The sequence below is a fragment of the Apium graveolens genome, chromosome 4 (genome assembly GCF_009905375.1).
Source record: "Apium graveolens cultivar Ventura chromosome 4, ASM990537v1, whole genome shotgun sequence".
NCBI lineage: Eukaryota > Viridiplantae > Streptophyta > Magnoliopsida > Apiales > Apiaceae > Apium > Apium graveolens.
In genome coordinates this window covers 121,952,742-121,970,659 of record NC_133650.1, presented here as the reverse complement: position 1 = coordinate 121,970,659, position 17,918 = coordinate 121,952,742, and the positions used below count along the sequence as shown (strand labels likewise).

Below are 17,918 nucleotides of genomic sequence, written 5' to 3'. Positions count from 1 at the left end.
AGAACGAAAGTTAAGCGAACCGTATAACAGATAAGCGGTCATTAGCCAAGTAATTAGGGGTTAATCAAAGAGGTTAGTGGGTGATGATGTCATCATACCAATAAGAAGAAAACAAGTGTAAGAAGATGACATAAGAAAGATGACATATGCATGGTGACATAAGCATGACAAATAGAAAGGTTAGTTGGTTGATTGTGAGCCATGTAATTTTTACCATGGTAAATTTAATTAACAAACAAGAGAAGCAACCAAGCCAAAAGAAATCATAACACAAAAATTGAGAAGTTGACTTTGTTTTTCCACAAGAAGCTCTCGGCCAAAACCAGAGCAGCAACTTCAAACTTCCATATCTCCTTCAATACTCACTCAAATAGTATGTTCTATAACTCTTTGGAAAGGTATTGAGATGACCTACAACTCTTGTTCACAAGTCTCGTCCAAATAAGCATGGTAAGACCCTCGTTTTGACAGTTCTTTCAATCTGACTTTTAGAAACTTCAAAACCTAACTTTGTGTTCTTGATTTCTTTGGAAAGATCAAGCTTGTAGGAGGCTCCCTAAGACTTCCTAGCTACTATAATCCCTCCAAGGAAGGTATAACACCTCCAAACCCTAACTTTACTTTGAGTATTAAGATGGTTTTGATGGTTATAGTAAATGAGAAGCATGATGCTTGTGTGTTTAGAGTTTGGATTGGATTTGTAGTGATTTGGATGTTGAAATCTTGTTTATAGTTAATGAAACTTAAGTATAGCTAGTAGTTCATGTGTGGGGTTGTATAAATTGGAAAGTCTTGAGGTTTGGGGACTGATGTAGTAAGGTTTGGATGAGGGTTGGTTGTATTGTTGGTTGTGAGTTGAATGGTGGTTGTTTGGAGTGGTTTAAAACTTGGTAATCGCGTAAACATAGCCGTCGTAATGCCCAATTTCATACAACTGTTTGTTCTTAGTGTTCGGTATAGAGAGCTAACTATTTAATCTGTGAATTTTCCATGTTTAGTTAGATTATGTCGTAAGCTTCGTTTTGATATATGGTTCGCTTGAATCCGATGTACGGTTTAGGAGAAACGACCGTTTTAAGTAACGGCGTTTCGCGAACGAACCATTACCCCTCGCCTTACTTTGAAACCTTGGTTAAGGCCCTTAAATGACTAATTGGAGTATGAATCAATTATGTAAAGTGGATTAGGCAGTTGGTAGGGTACTCACGAAAGAATTGCCTTAAAATTCTTAATGGTTAATTTATTAAAAATGGTGGAGCCGAGGGTACTCGAGCGACTTAAGTGAATCGTTAAGCGCAAAAGTGAACGTTAGGGTTCAATTGGTTAAAGTCTAGTTTCTTAAGCGACCGGGGTTTAATTCCGACTTATGTTATTGTTCATAGGTTATCGGACCCACTCTAAGCTTAAGTCTATCCGGGAGCACTCAGACAAGTTTTCTACCCGTTATACTGTTGTTGTGATGTATATATGTATATGCATTATCTTGTGATAAGTGCATGATTATTATTAGCAAAGTCTTGCGATATATTGGAGCATGTGATATGATATTTATATGCATGCCTGTTTCATAATCTTGATATCTAATTGTTGATTCAAATGCTTATAAGTTGCATAATACATATGCTAGAGAAAAGCAGTAGTTGTGTATACCCTTAATATAGGGGACGCAAAGGTGAACATTTTCTAAACCGGGAGTCGATGTTCCCGAGTATAATATATATATATTTATATATATATAGATATAGTTTTCAAAACTATTAATCGAATAAGGTTTATTCGATAACTTTATTTTATTTAATGAATATTATTTTGAATATTCATTCGAGAACTTATGACTCCGCTTATTTACTAAATAATATTCTTTATTTTATTAAAGAATAATGTGTCGATAATCAAACTTATTTTCAATTATTCAAATAAAGATCATACTTTCGTATAAGTATATCTTTGGTTATTTATTATTCATTTCAAGTATGAGTTTTAAAACTCCTACCTCGATTATTTTTGTAAGGATCATCCTTATGGGAATATTATTTAAATAATAATATTCAGATCCTTTCTAACATATCGGGACTGATTTATTTTATTAAATCAGCGTTACTCTAAACATTCTTTAAAAAAATTTCGAGTCTTCAAAATGATTTTAAAAGTGAGGGCGGATCCCAAAACTTATTTTTATATTTAAGATCCTCCTTTCGAAGGGGATTTAAATACTCGCTCAAAACCTGAGGGATCCGGCTCTGTGGTGTATTTTATATTCGTAACAAGGTTGTTGTTTTGATAAAAGAGTTTTTGATTACTTACCCAACACTCGGGAAGTAAAATTCTTATAACAAGTTAATCCATTAACAGGCACCGCCTGGGAAATATCGGTGAGTTTTCCTTTCCAACTAGAAATGACTTCTTGGTGGAGCCGTATCAACAAGTTTGTACTTGGGGAAAGGGGGGACAAGCTTTACGTTTCAGAGTCATGGATTTCATCTGAACTAGGAGTGGCGTAAGTGGTCTAGTGGCGCCGACCCAGCCTTATTATATTGGCCCAAATGGCCTGGAAGTTCCGCTAAGACGGTCCATTCCTTAGGAGTCCAGTGTTCGGTTGACAAGTAAATCCGAAAGGTTCTCCTCTACATGTAGAAAATGGTGGGGTTGCACTACTGCGACTGATCATCGTAAGTGGTCTTCCTGGCGCGGCAAACTCCCGTAATGAGTTCATCATCCAGTTTGGATATTTCTGCAACACTACCCGGAGCATTCGATCGAAAGGCTACGGATGGGTGATTGCTGAGGCATTGACAGGGTCAAACGGTTATAATGATGTTTCCCTCAAATGAAGTATCTAGTAACTTCATTTCTTTTAAACAACATTTCAAGGATTGAATCTATTCAAGTCTTATCTTGTAGTCTCGTCTATGTGATGAACTTTCAAAACTGTTTATACCTTGAACGGTGGTGGTTCAAGTAGTATTCGGAAAAGATATAAGTATATTGGAGTATCTTGTAACTTCATCTTTTCAACTTATATCCAGTTAATGATTATCTTATGAATGACAAAGATTTTCAGAAAAACGTTGAGACAAGGTTAGATATATGAGATCACCTTGCAACGATATTTTTATACAGTTATAAACTGGAACTCTGTATATATTATACATGTCAGAGGATTTCAAAGATTGTGAAAAGTATATATGTATATATACTGAATATATTGCGACTTGGTCGCGTTAAGATATCAGCTTGGTTCATTTTTTCTTGACCAAGACTTTCATGAGTACTATGAGAATGCTCATATATTGTTAATTATTATACATATTATTTCGGTGGGCTTGTTGCTCACCCTTACTTTCTTCTTTCATCACACAACAATAGATAGAAAAGATGAACAAGACCAAGCTTCCAATTCGCAAGTGGTTAGGAAACGTTCCACAGTTTTCTGGAAGCGTTGATGCCGCCGTAGCTGAGGTAGGAACTACCAATAGGCTAGGCTTTCAACTATTGATGAACCAGACTTATGTATATTACGAATTGTAATAATGGCAAAGAATATGTAAATTATTCAGAAACCCTTTTGAGGTGAAATGGTTTATAATTGTGGAGTAAAATGACTTGTGTTATTTTTGGTATTCATCTCTGAGACTATAACTTATGGTGTGTGTGTGTGTATATTGTGGGGTCATAGTACGCAGCAGTTGGTTGATTGTTAAGGTTAAGTATTATTAAGGGAAATGGAACTCGTGGCAACCCGAATCCCCGATCCCGGATTTGGGGGTGTTACAGATATAGATCTGCACTGTATCCTGGCTGATCAACAGGGTATAGATACAAACTTGTGTCCAGTTTAGTTCGTTTGTATTCGCCAGTAATGGCCTTCTTTCTATTCTCGCGGGGTTATATCTTTGTAGGTATACCCGGGTTACAAATTCATTTAAATTACTTTGACACTATTTATATTTTACGGACTTGTCGAGCAATTTTTGGTTCACCCTTTTTGTTGTTATCCACCTTATTGTTTTCAGTTAAGAAGGAATATGAAACCCATCAGGACTCGAGTGGTAAAGAAGCGGGTCAAGCCTCGGGATCCTCTCATACCCAAGGTGTTGATCCCAATCCAGGAAGAAAGTTTTGAGTTGCCCGAACAGGTGGAGCGTAGATAGTAGTGTGTATGTTTAAATAAAAGATGAACTTAGTTTAAAACTGATTAGACAATGGTTTGTAATAAAGAGCGTTTGTAAGATTTTGAATTTGGTTTGTAATAAAAGTAGTTAGTGGTTCTTTTTTTCATACTTCAACCTAAAAAGATCCTGGTTAGTGTTAGAGGGGTTTAAATTCATTTCTTTATTATTTGTTAATCAGATTGTACAGGTTTAGTGATTAGCTAGTAACCCCCGGACTTATATCCCGGGTCTGGAGGGCGTTACAACAATCGTCGTAAATAACCCAGAAATTCCGTCATATGTTTGTTTCTCCAGAAGCATTATTTTTTTTCTTTTCCTGATTCAAAATTAAGTCATACAATTGTCCTGACCACACATTCCAATATACTTGCAATCATAGTTTCGTATAACAACAAATTCAAATATGAGAATTTATAACAAGCAACTATCCACGCAATTAAACAAATCAAATTTAAAAATATCATAATTTACATAAATCTGGTGTCAATTCAGTCTAATTAAATTCAAACAATAAAACAATGATAGAAATCTGCATTATTTCCCATTGCACATGAATATATACCCAAAAAATCGATCAGTGTCCGCTATTAATTCTCCATGTATAGTACCATGGCAGGAATTTGAATGGGCAGGAGTATGTAAAGTAACATGATTCATTTTGCATGTGTCTCTCGGTGACTCCTTTCTTTATTGACCTGCTACTATACACTTACACTTGAAGTTCTGGGAATCCTTCCTGTTTTTCCTTTTGATGAGGGTCATTGATTTTGCTGTAAAAGTGGAACAAAATAGTTGTTTTAGGCATAGCCAGTAGAAATTAGTGCTTTTAGCTCTGCATAGAATGAATTTAACTAATATATTATTTTTTTCGGGTGCTTATGTTTATTGTTGTAGGTAATGAATTAAAAAAAAATCTACTGCATGTCATTTATGGTCATCCATTTTAACTACAACAATTAGATTTTTCAAATCAAATTTATGACAACAGATAATTTTAATAGTGAATTTTTTTTTGGTTCAAATTTCTACGACAATATATATTAATCAGTTACAACCAATACTAAAAAAACAAAAATATTATCAAAGATGTTAGGTTTAAATTGTGTCTATAACATTTCACACAAAATATTCTAATTTATTTAATCTTAATTATATATTAAATATATCTAGAATTAGATTACAAGTATTTAATATTTAATTTTAATATGTATTCAGAAATGTCACACATAATTTGTGTTGTTGATACTAAAATATGTTGCATATGTGAGGGTGAAATCACAACATAATATTTTTTAATAATATGGACGAAAATGATAATTCTCGGAAGAGGTGGCGGGAAAATAACAGATTTAAGACGGAAAATGTTAGAAACCCCAAATTTTAACACCAACAAATTTCCCAAATCTGATGTGATGTGTCATATAAATATTGGAAAACCTTCCTAATAATAATATGAGATCACACTTGTATTTATATATGCTCACCAATCAAAAACAATCATGTGCCCGCCACATTGGTAATTTTTTTGGGAAGATATTTGGAGTACCTAATACTACTCATTTAAGATATATCCTAGAGTAGGGTATCACTTGCATGTGTGAATGAGGTAAGATATATCTTAGAGTAGGGTATCACTTGCATGTGTGAATGAGGTAGCTATCAGTACACAAATGCAAGTGGGTATGAAAAAATTTATATTAAAAAAATTAATACGCAATTAAAATTAGGGCATTAGGTAGATATTCTATTATTTCGAAACAAAATTATATCCTATATATATAATTCTAGTAAAGAAGATAAAATGGGATGGTTTGGTTAGTACGCTAATATTGTAAATAGAGATTGGTGATTGAGAAATATGGTGTAATGTGCCTAGCACAAATGATATATGTGTTGGTAAACCTAATATGAAAATAATAATAATAATAATTTTAAGTTTTTTAAATGTATGATTAATTATTATTCTTTTTATTTGTATCAAATATAGTTCAAAAATATTTTTAATTTGAGAATAACTTTGCAAAATCATTAATCTACATATTATAGACAAATATTCTTACTAATAAAACTATTACAATTAAAAATTGAAATACAAATTTAATAAAATACTTTATATTATATTTATTTCATTTATTTTAATATTTTATTATAACACTTAATAATCTGTATAATAAACACAATAGGTAGTCTGTCTTTGAAAACATTTAGAGCACATAAATCTTATAAAACGTAAAAACAAAGAAGAAATATAATAATAAAAAACTATTACAACTCAAAATTTAAATATAAATCTAATAAAATACATTATAAATAATATTTAATTTATTTATTCTAATATTTTATTACATAATAAGTAATGAATTAAAAAATTGAATTATAATTATATACACTTAAATGCTATAAATAATATAAAAAGTATTATATATATAATATAAGTAACAATTATTTTAAAAAAATAAATATAAATAACAATCAATAAATCATTTGTTAACAGGGTTAAAGTAGTGTCATTTTCTTAAAAAATTGGAATAGGTAAATTTGATTAAAAATATTTTTGAATAGATAATTTTACACATTTATATTGTATTTAAGGATAAATATTATATGTGTTTTGCCTAATTTGATAAAATGGAAAATTACGGACTTTTAAATAATTTAGCACACATGAATCTTATAAAATATAAAAACTAGGAAGAAATATTATAATAATAATAATAATAATAATAACTAATCTTATAAATTATATTTAAAAGTACTATGAAAAGTAGGTGTAAAGTATTTTTTCAAAATTATTACTGGAACCGAAAAATTATAAAATATTATTAAGTAAATTACAAATCCCAAACAATTTTCCAATTCATGATTAAACTTTATAAGATTAAGAAATATATATATATATATATGATTACATAACCATATTATGTGATATGATTAAAATATTCTATTTACAAATTTATAATATTAAAAAATCAAACAATGAAAAAAATAAATTAACTATAATACATATGTTATATTTTACGTTATTAGTGTCAAATATAAAAATACAATAATATCATCATCATGTAAATAAAGTTATTTGAATAATAAAAAATAATAGTATTTTTTTATAAAATATATTGATATTAAAAAGTAAATAAACCAACTCATTTTGTCAAAAAACAATCTTATATAAAAAATGGTTATAATTTGATCGTCATCACTATAATATTATAATTAAGATTTAGTGATTAGGACTAATATTATAATTAGTAATTAATCATTAAAATATAATATCATTATCTGAGGGTCACCCATCACCCCTATGTAATCATCATGTAAATAATATTAGAATAAAAAAATAATAGTACTTTTGGTGGTAAAAGATATTTATATCAAAAAGTAAATAAGCCAACTCATTTTGTCAAAAAATAATTCTTATGTAAAAAATTATTTATAAATTTTCATGTGCACGTTACAATGTGTAAAATTAATTTTTTATATTATTAAATAATGAAACCATATACTATATATTTGGTTATGAATGTTACAAATTCTATAAATAATAAATTTTGAAAAGAAATATAATAAATATAAAAAATCAATACAACTTAAAATAAAGTACAATTTCTATAAAATGAAAAAAATACCGACAATAGATGGCAAAGTATGTTTTTTAAATATTACTACAAAAACTGAGAATTTATAAAATATTATTAAAAACACATGAAAAAAGTAGTAAGGTACAAATTACAACCAACATTTCAATTCGTGATCAAACTCCTTTAATTATGTGTCACAATCAAATATAAAAATGTAATAACAATTAAATGAATAAGTTTAAAAAATAATTTTTTTTTGAAAAATAAACCATTTAAAAATAAATAAGTACAAATATATATTACATCTTATTAGAATGTGAAAATATTTAAGATTAAAATAAAAGAATAATTATGCATAATTGTGAAATACAGTTATACATATTAGTAAAACTTAAAAACCGTAATATATTTTTAAAATTATTAATATATTATACAAAACTAATGAAATATAAAAATATAATAGTAATTAAATATATAAGTATAAAATACTTAAGAAATATAAAAATTTAAGAAATAAAATTTTTGTATTAAAATTTAGTTAAGTAAAGAATAATTATAGATTTCATAATTTTTATAAAAGATAGTTAGAATCATCGGGGTATAAAGTTAGTATTTGGGTAACATAATACATGAAATCAAGGGTACGAAACTCAACATATATTTACACTATGTCTCACCATGTTCGTGTCTCTATACATTATTGAAAAGTGAAAATCCACCCAAAACTCAATTTTTTTTCTCTCCTCTATTAATTAACGAGCCAAAAATAGGGGTTCGTAATGTTGCAAATTAAAACTTGTTAGTTTTATTTTTGTTGCATTTATTTTAAATATTGGGTCATTTTGGATCAAACATGCCAGTCTACCAAGTCGGGTCGTGTCATAATTTTTAAACCTGTTTTAGGTCGGGTCGACTTCGAATGAGACTAAAAAAATTCAGGTACATTCAATCCGACACGATCCCAAAATTGCTATCTGTAGTAGGAAACCTATCACTCTGAGTACTACGGAAAATCAAGATTCAAAATTTGCCTTTCCTACCCGTAATACGCATAAATTGTTGGGGTAATGAAAATGATAAAATTCGCTCATGCTGTTGAAATCCGATATTTTCGTGTTTTTAATTGAAAATGTGTTATTTTTAACATTTTTTTCTATATATGAGATTATGGCTGTTGCTGGTCACACTTAAAATTGTGAATGAATCTTTAACGTCGAGAAAATTAGGACTGTTAATTTCGGGTTACCGATCAGGTTCGTGTCGGGTCATATTCTTAGGTCAAATTTAGGTCCGACACTAATCCGGACCGGAAAATTTTAACCCGCAAAATCTTGATAGTAAGTCGACCCATTTATTAAATGGGTTACACGACCCGCTAATTCATTTATTCAACAAATATTTTATCTACCAATAATATAATAATTATTCATTAAATTTAATTAAATATTATATTTATTAAACCATTACACTTGATTACTTTTTTTAGTTTGTGTAACGTAAAGAACAAATATAGTTTTAAGTTTAAAAATACTATTTTTGTGTAACAAAACTAATCATATATTTCATTGAAAATATAACAAATAATTCAAAAATAATTGAACCTTTATATGTTTATGGCTAAATGATCAATTATATTTGTTTATCGTATATATATATATATATATATTAAATTTTATTTAAAAAAAAAATTACGGGTTATGCGGGTCGGGTCTAGCTTAAACGGGATGACCCGTAACCCGCCCTTTTTATGTGGGTCAATTTCGGGTTTGACCCATTTTTAACCCGACCCGTACAATATAAATCCTAATTCGTAAAATTCATGTGTGATTCGTGTCGGATTGTCTAATTGTGTCCAATTTTGAAAAAAATTGACAAGATTTATTATCTTGATTGAAGTGACAATCCTGGGAATGTAATTACACCAATCCAATTGTGGTAAAAATTATCATGAATCACTACACCAAAAATAACATTCTATAATCAAAAAAATGTTATAATATGACCCTTAAATTGTTATCAAAGGCAAAAAATAACCAAAAATAACATAAAATTTATGTTAGTTTTTTTACTAATATCTAAGATAACATATAATCCCCTACTATAACATATGTTTATATGTGTTATCCTAGCCTCATAAGGTAACATAAAACATGTCTACTTAACCTAAATATAAGTTACCTTAGAGTGACACAAAATTTTTAAAAAAAGTGAGATCCAATATGGACCTACGCTGTGGTGAGGTGGCATGTGGGGGCCACAGCGCTGACGGGGCTTGCAGCATCTATACTGACATGACATGTGAGCCCATAGTGGTGACGTGGCATGTGGGGGCCCATTTTTGCTTTTTACCTATGATAACACTTTAATAGCTAATGTAAACACTTTAAAAAGCTACTGTAATATTTGTATATTGGTAATTGTAACAATTTAACAGCCTCTTGTAACACTTGAACAGAGAAAAATGAAAATGTTAATACTGAAAATGCAACAATCTCAAATTATTATTACATACCATAATGTACTGCGCCCAAACCAACTCAAACTACTTAGTAAATTATTACACATCTAAAGCTACGGTAACTACAATATGTTAACATAAAATTATTGCCTTTTTGTATGACAACATGTAAAAGGGCAGAATCCACCATTGTGATTTCATTTGCGCTTCCTCCAAATTGATTTTTGCTGGCCAGAATTGCTCACCTGTATTTTATAGGGTTAAATAACAAAGTGGTCACTCAACTGAAGATCATATATCATAATCATCAAACTTAACGGGGTATCATTTGGATCACTAAAGTAATAATAAATATCAAACATATACCTCAAAATATGTGCTCGAGAATTAAAATTTATTTTATGGAGTTCTAAACATTTTTTTTAAATCTTATTACAACCAAATGAAAAGTTATGAATTCATAGTATTTTAGATGATTTTTTGAGATTTTTAAAATTTATCTACTAATTATTTTTATTTAAATAAAGCAAATGACTACAAAATTAAAAATAAATAGTAGATAAATTTTAAAAAATCTTATTATATTATAGAAAATACTAGAATTCATACATTTTTATTTGGTTGTAATAGGATTCAAGAAAAGTATATAGAACTCCATAAAATAAATTTTAATTCTCGAACACATATTTTGAGGTATATGTATGATATTTATTATAACTTTAGTGATTCAAATGATACCCCGTTAACTTTGATGATTAAACTGATACATGTCGTTCAGTTGAATGACTACTTTGATATTTAACCCATATTTTATATAAAAACAAACACCAATGAATATCTTTAGCTATGTCTTCAAAAAAATAAGAGGAACAAATCTTACATTGTTTGTAATTATTTCTAACTAAAGTCATTATTTTTTAAAATCTTACATTATTTGTAATCTTACATTGTTTGAAATTAATAAGATGAGGGTACAAGTCTTATTAGTGATTACACACATGTGAAGTGCCTGCGACTCTCAACACAGAAACTAAACAAGACACAACATGTCACTACATAAAAATAGAGTGCGAAGTAAAACAATCACTGACCAATTGGATAAGACAAAGATGAAAGAGAAAAATATGATAATGGACATGTAATCATATAAATAGAAAAGTACTACTACAATGTAAATCATTATTCATTCAACAGTCTTGGAAACAAGTCTGAGTGAAAAATAAGGATGCAGCTAGCAATGAAATCCAGTGTCATATATAGCTGGTTAGTTTTTTCATAAATTTGCAGAAGTATGTATAAAACAGTTGTAGAAATATGTGTAAAAACTGCTGCAGAAATCTTTAGAAACTGCAAAATGAAACTGCATAAAGTGCATAAAACTGCTGCAGAAATTTGCACAAAATTGTTGCAAATAACTGCATAAACAGAAGAAGGCTCTTGCAGAAAAACTTGGGGTTGCATAGTTCACTGCATAAACGCGTAAACAACTTGAGTCGAATAAATATTTATTGGATACAAAAAACTTATGAAAAACTCGGCAGAGGGCCAAGTGTGCTATAAGGCATGCATCACAAGATAACAAATACAGCTTAAGTTGGCTATTCTGTAAAGTGTTGTGATCCAAAATCTTAATCTTGTTATTATAATTTCCATATAATAAAAATGAAAAAGATACAAATCAAGCCTCTTGTGAGGAATTAAGAAACGGCTGTCGAAGTCTACAACTATTTTGTGGTAAATACTCACCTTTGTAAACAGAAGGAGGCCATCTCCAACAGGTTGAGGTCTGATTTCATAATCCATCAAAACCAATGCATATGATTTAGCTCAATCATCTTGCAAAACACTACAATTCAGTAATCCAAATTATCATAATTTTACTCAAATATATAATATACGATTCATTGTCAATTCTTATAGAACTTCAGGCAAACACTACGTACGCACAATAAAATTCTTCACATCGCTTTTATTTTCCCAATTACATCTATGCACCAGCAGCTCCGATATCCTAAAAGGAGTTGCGAACTTTTATCGGACATAGAAAATTACCTGTCTCCACCCCTGCTGAGCGGAAGTACTTTCTACAGTAGGTTGTGTTTCTGGCGCTGCAACCAATTTGTACCACAACAAAGAAACAACTGAGAAACATAATTCTTGTTTCTCGGTCATCAGCGATCTTAACAGAACCCTTGTCCTGCAATTAAATCCTATGTGCCTGTCTGTTGTGAGAAAGTTGGCAAAATTTGAAGCATCAAATGGAAAACTTGTGATTTCTTTACCAGTGGCACTTCCGATGTCTTCGCATGGATGAGAAACTTTCCTACACTTAGAAAGTTGGCTAAATCCTTTTATGGCACTTCTTCTTAATGGAAATTTCATTGTGTGTAATTTCCCTTAAGAAGAAGTGTCATAAAAGGAATGAAAGAAGCAATATTTAACTTACCATTATTAATTTCAGCAAACTTCTCTTGGGTGCCCTTATTATTGTTCTTGTCAGGATGATACCGGAAAGACAGCCTATAAAACATATGCAGAACATAACAGTGTTAGGGAACACATCATACACTCTTTTTATAATTTCGATGGTGGGGGATGGAAACCAAGGTAAAACAGTTCTTGTCCACAGGAACTACAAATGAGCACATATTTGATGATATATATTGGAACCTCAAATTAGTAATATGTCCAATTTCTTATCATTCAAGATCAAACTCAAACTAAAGGCTGGAATCGCTTTAATAAGCAAGAAAAAATTGTCATTACTGAGGCAGCATGTATACATATACAATGAGACAAAGTTGACTACATTAATTCTCTAAACATAAGAGCAGATGCTACTGCTGCAAACTCAGGCTATATGAAACTTCTGTTACCCCGAGTCTTCAAACGTTTGATTGCCATTTCAGACATTATAAACGTTAAACTTACAAATAAAATTGCTAGAAATTAGACACAGACACTTATGGAATCACACATATAACAATATCCTTATCAGCTTCATCTTCTACTTCCAAATTTTATTTGCAGGTCAGGCATCACGACTTGTTAACATTACAATATATCATACAATGACGGCACCACTAAGCAAGTTATCCAATATACTATTAACCTCTAGTTTTTTTATCGAAATGAAGATCAGAAGACGCTTAAGTTCAATTCCTTCTATAAATTTAATCACAATTCACTAATCCTCACTCCTAACAAATAGCATCTGTTTAGAAATTTTCACTAATCATATCAAAAATACTCAGTCAAGCAAAAATATTATAAATTTCGACAATAACAAATGTAGAAATCCATTTCGAACAACATACTTGTGAAACGCTTTCTGAATTTCACGTTGGCTTGCATTCTTGTCGACCCCAAGTACCTGAAACGCACAATTAACCCCATACTCTGATTTCTGCCCTCGTCATTCTTGAAACGCAATGCAATCTATTCAACAATTATTCGTTTGTGGCATATAGTGTATATGAAACTTCAGTAGCAAACCAAGTCATATGACACAATATAACCAGAAATCCAGAGGCATAAAAACATTTCTTACCTTATCAAAGATATCACCGCCGAGATGTGTATCTCCATATCGAAAACACCTCAAAAACTCCATCATCAACTTCAATATCATTACATCGAAATGAAGAACGAAGAACACGAACCAAATATACATCGAAATGAAGAACGTAAATCAAATAAACATCAAAATAAAAAACAAAAACTAAATAAATATAAAAACGAAGCCCTACAATTGAAATACCTTAATTCAAAACTTTGAAACGCAAAGCCCTAATTAAACACCTGAAATCAGAGAGAGATATGGGGGGAGTTAGAGATATATATATAGAGAGACAGAGTAGATGAAGAACCAAACTTCTAATATCAAGAATTAAAGCCTCCACCAAAATTAATTGAGCCTAATTTGATGAAAAAACCAATTAACCGGCATATGATTTGACAATCAATTAACCAGCATATGATTTGACAATCTTTGCCGTTCTCACTGACCACATGTTCAGGGAGTTGTCCTTAGATCCACTCGCCAAGTACTCGCCATCAGGGCTGAAAGCCATAGAGTATACAGCATCCCTAACAATTCAATTTGTATTCACCAGTTAAACGTTAGTCTGGGCAATTCCGCATATAATCCTTTAAAACAGTAGCATTTTTATAAAAACTTGAAAACTAGAAGGCAACACTGCTATACAGAGAAATTATTTACACGCAAAATCTGAATGGATCAAAAAGGTTACCAAATCTTTAAGATTTGCATCAAAATCATAAACTGCAATAGAAGTGAATTTAGTTGATATTACTGGCTTCCTTTTTTGTCCATTTCGATGGGCAATTAACTAATTAAGAACTCTATATGCTTTTCAGGTTGACGTTTAACTAATCAAGATAAACTAGTACACATCGAAATCAAAACTAACGAAACTATATATACAAGTAGGACTGCTGCAACAGATAATTATTATTATGTTAATGTTTTTAATATATAAACAGATAAAAATCATTTCCAGAATCTACATATTTACGAGAGGCAGATTGTACCCACAACGATACAACTAACATGTTAAGTAAACAGACAATAAACCATAGATGCGAAGAAAAAATCGATTAAAAATGGTACCTGTGGCCATTAAAGTTGCAGATAAGTTTCCCCCGCTCAACATCCCACATCTTCACCGTGGAGTCAAATGATGCATTAATAAAATTATTTAGGCAAAAAGAAACTAAAATTGATGAGCGAAGCAAGCCAAGGAAAAAAGGAGAGGAAGATAAGCTATTATTTAGGTCACAAAGATATTCCCCGTGAATTTTGAAGATGTTTAGTCTCAACAAGCACCTCACAACTACCAACATCATGCTTGTTTACGGGGATTTAGCTCGGGACAACTTATTCCATGTTTGTTTCAACAAACCTGGCATGGTACAACTAGTCCCAGGATCCGGTGGTTAAAAAAAGATGACTGGAATAAGAATTAAACAAAATGACTGGAATAACATGAAACTTGATTTTTGTAACCATAAGAGAATATGGCTGCTGCTGGTCACGCAAAAAATGGTGAAGGAAGCTGTCAAATAGAGAAGAAAATTGACCAGATTTATTATATTGACTCAAGTGACAATCCTGGGAACGTATCCAATTGCGGTAAAATTATGGGGCGAGGGCAATTCGGACGCTGTAACAAGTAAAACGAAAATATGTGTTTGTGGAAGGGAAAGTCCAAAACTAGAAACAACTAAGAAATTAGAATACTTAAGAAATCATCTTTGTAAGTGTGAAAAGTGTACCTGCAATGTTGATAAAAAAGTGACCGATTTGCGTGACCGAGAATTTTCAACGTCACTTTTGTATTGCTCGACAAAGCTTCTACTACGATTCACTCAAATTTGCTCTCACAAGATCCTTTACCAAATATTGATCAAGCATACCAGCGAGTATTCCAAGTCGAGAGGTTGCGGCGAGCAGAGTCTTCGATACATGAAAACTCCAAAAATATCATGGCATTTAGGGTCACACCGTGAGGGTGTTGGTTGATTGTCCGGTTAAGAGGAATCGGAACCCCAAATCCAAGTAATAGTGTTTGGATTAATAATTTAGCGGTGGGGAATGGGAACCTCATTCCCTCTTGGTGGTAAATCAAACACACCATAATCCTTGGGTTTTCATTTCATTCTCATACCCATTAACCCTCATTTCCATACCCTCCATTCCCATTCCTGATTCCCACTCCCACAATGCATCCAAACGCCCCCATATTTTCGTGATAAATCAAAGTTTGTGGACCTGAAAAATTATGCATCATTGCAACTGAGGAGGATAAGGGCACAATGAGAGCTTGTGGTTTCAAATTCATGGCTTTCCAAAATGGTGGGCACCAAGGGTCATGTTATCATGTGTTAGGGAACGTTTATCCAACACACTACTTCCTGGCCGTTGGATCATTGACACTGCTTTCAGGCCGTTGGATACACTGCTTCCTGGCCGTTGGATCGTTGACACTACTTCCTGGCCGTTGGATCCATGATTTAAAAAAAATACATGGTCCGCGCTTATTATCCGCGGAAGCAGTCCCTTTCGTGCAAAATATATGCGGAACCAAAAATGATAAAAATGCCCTTAAAAGGAGTCCGCGCTTATTATGCGCGGAAGGCCCGGAGAACAAATAAACCGGATTTTGACCCGTTCTTTGCTTATAACTATACATACAAACACAATAACTAGAAAGCACAGCGATTCAAGGGCGATTTCTTGCATTCTTCACCCATTCCACTTATGGTTCTGCAAAAGGTTAGATTATTGGTTTAATATATATCCGTAATTTCTTGTTCTTGGTTAGATTCGGGTTTTTAGGATTAGGGTTTCCAAATTGACCCGATTTGGTTTCCAAATCGACCCGATCGTAATTTCTTCTTATTACATTCGACTTTATGTACGAATTGTTGGGTTTTATGTCTGAACTGTATGAATTTTGCGATTGTTTAATTCAAATTTTGGGGTTGTTTATTTCGGTTGTTTAATTCAAATTTTGGGGTTGTTTAATTCGAATTTGTGCTTGTTAGATTATTTAATTCGAGTTGAATTGCGAATTGAGTTGCGTTTAATTCGATATGTCTTGGAGTTTTTACATTGCGATTTTGAATTTATGAAATTGGAATTGGTGTGTGATATGGTTTTCGATATGTATTGGAGTTTTTATATTGCGATTTTTAATTCGGTTTTTTACTACGTTCTTGAGTATGCATATGTTTTTTATATATAATCGACTAATTATGGATAATTGTGGAGGTTGTTTGCGATATATTGGGGATATGAACAAATGTAGTTTGTTTGATTATGTGGTTCTTTGTATATATAATCGAATGATTGTGTTATTCTTTAGGGAGATGAACGTTATTTGTGAAAGTGGTTAAATTGTTGAATAAAATATTCTTAGTTTTGCTTATATGATTGAGATTGGTTGTGTATTATTGTCGTTGAGATATATTATACATACAAAGTTGTGGATTCTATAGTTCATGTTTAGTTTATTGAATTGTTTTTATGTTTATTGTTTCAGGATGGATAACATATTGCCTAGTCCAGTTAGTCATACCGTTATCTTTGATAACGAGTATCATGTAAATTTGGATGTTTGGGAGGGACATGAGTGGGGTCCTTTGGAGTGTTATTGTGGGAACAGGAACATGCGTAGTTGGGTTTTGTCTGATACTCAGAAGGACTTATTGCATAACATTGCTTTTGGTGTTTGCAAATCCGGGTGTGGTTTTGCAGAATAATGCGAGGCTTGTCACGACACCTTGGACGTGGCAGAATAGTTTCATGCAACTTCTCTCCACTTTCTTGAGTTACTTTGGTATCAAGTTCACTTCCAACACCTTCCACCCCATCAACGGGCATTTTCTCAATAGTTTCGGTCTCTCGATTAATAACTCTCACGGCATACTCATAGCGTTCCTTCGATGCCATGCAACTATGACTAAACCTCATAGTGAGCAAAGTCATGTGATTAAATCTTTCCGTTGGAGTCAAATCATGGGATGGGGCATCATCTCCGGGCATGTGATATGGAAATACACCATTTACTCTATTGGCATCCTAGTCCACCTCCGTTTCACAAAATGTTACGGTAATTCGGCCACACACCTCTTTGTCAACATGACAATAATATGACGAAATGACATGCCCGAATGCTCAAACAT

At 31.6% G+C, this 17,918-nt stretch overlaps 1 protein-coding gene and 1 long non-coding RNA gene across 14 annotated transcripts; one reads left to right on the top strand and one right to left on the bottom strand.

Moving 5' to 3' along the window:
• The first annotated feature begins 290 nt into the window (after positions 1-290).
• Positions 291-4,215, top strand: LOC141716945 (uncharacterized). Its single transcript, XR_012573453.1, has 3 exons — positions 291-450; positions 536-593; positions 4,014-4,215. It is a non-coding gene; the product is annotated as an uncharacterized LOC141716945 (long non-coding RNA).
• A 5,952-nt stretch (positions 4,216-10,167) lies between these two features.
• LOC141719379 (dnaJ protein ERDJ3A-like) lies at positions 10,168-15,884 on the bottom strand. 13 transcript variants are annotated; one of them, XR_012574098.1, is made up of 10 exons: positions 15,507-15,879; positions 14,842-15,394; positions 14,217-14,297; positions 13,969-14,009; positions 13,759-13,827; positions 13,526-13,581; positions 12,655-12,728; positions 12,261-12,418; positions 11,955-12,043; positions 10,168-10,453 (listed from the first exon to the last, which is right to left on the bottom strand). XR_012574098.1 is itself a non-coding variant. In XM_074521754.1 (9 exons), the coding sequence occupies exons 5-9, from the start codon at positions 13,822-13,824 to the stop codon at positions 12,011-12,013; spliced, it is 387 nt and encodes a 128-aa protein (XP_074377855.1). In that variant the 5' UTR covers positions 13,825-13,827; positions 13,969-14,009; positions 14,111-14,297; positions 14,842-15,394; positions 15,507-15,884; the 3' UTR covers positions 10,461-12,010. The 13 variants fall into 13 exon arrangements, 6 of the variants coding, with proteins under 6 accessions (XP_074377855.1, XP_074377852.1, XP_074377856.1 ...); XR_012574102.1 differs by having other exon boundaries at positions 11,955-12,054; positions 15,507-15,872; XR_012574097.1 differs by lacking the exon at positions 10,168-10,453 and adding an exon at positions 10,461-11,675 and having other exon boundaries at positions 15,507-15,878.
• Between the last annotated feature and the right edge of the window lie 2,034 nt (positions 15,885-17,918).

What these genes read in the sequence shown, in the direction of transcription:
- LOC141719379 (XM_074521754.1), bottom strand. Translation starts at nt 13,824, where the DNA reads ATGATGGAGTTTTTGAGGTGTTTTCGATATGGAGATACACATCTCGGC. An exon ending in GCGGTGATATCTTTGATAAG is followed by an intron (nt 13,582 to 13,758) that starts GTAAGAAATGTT and finishes TGTGCGTTTCAG; the next exon opens with GTACTTGGGGTCGACAAGAA. An exon ending in GTTTGCTGAAATTAATAATG is followed by an intron (nt 12,419 to 12,654) that starts GTAAGTTAAATA and finishes ACAGGCACATAG; the next exon opens with GATTTAATTGCAGGACAAGG.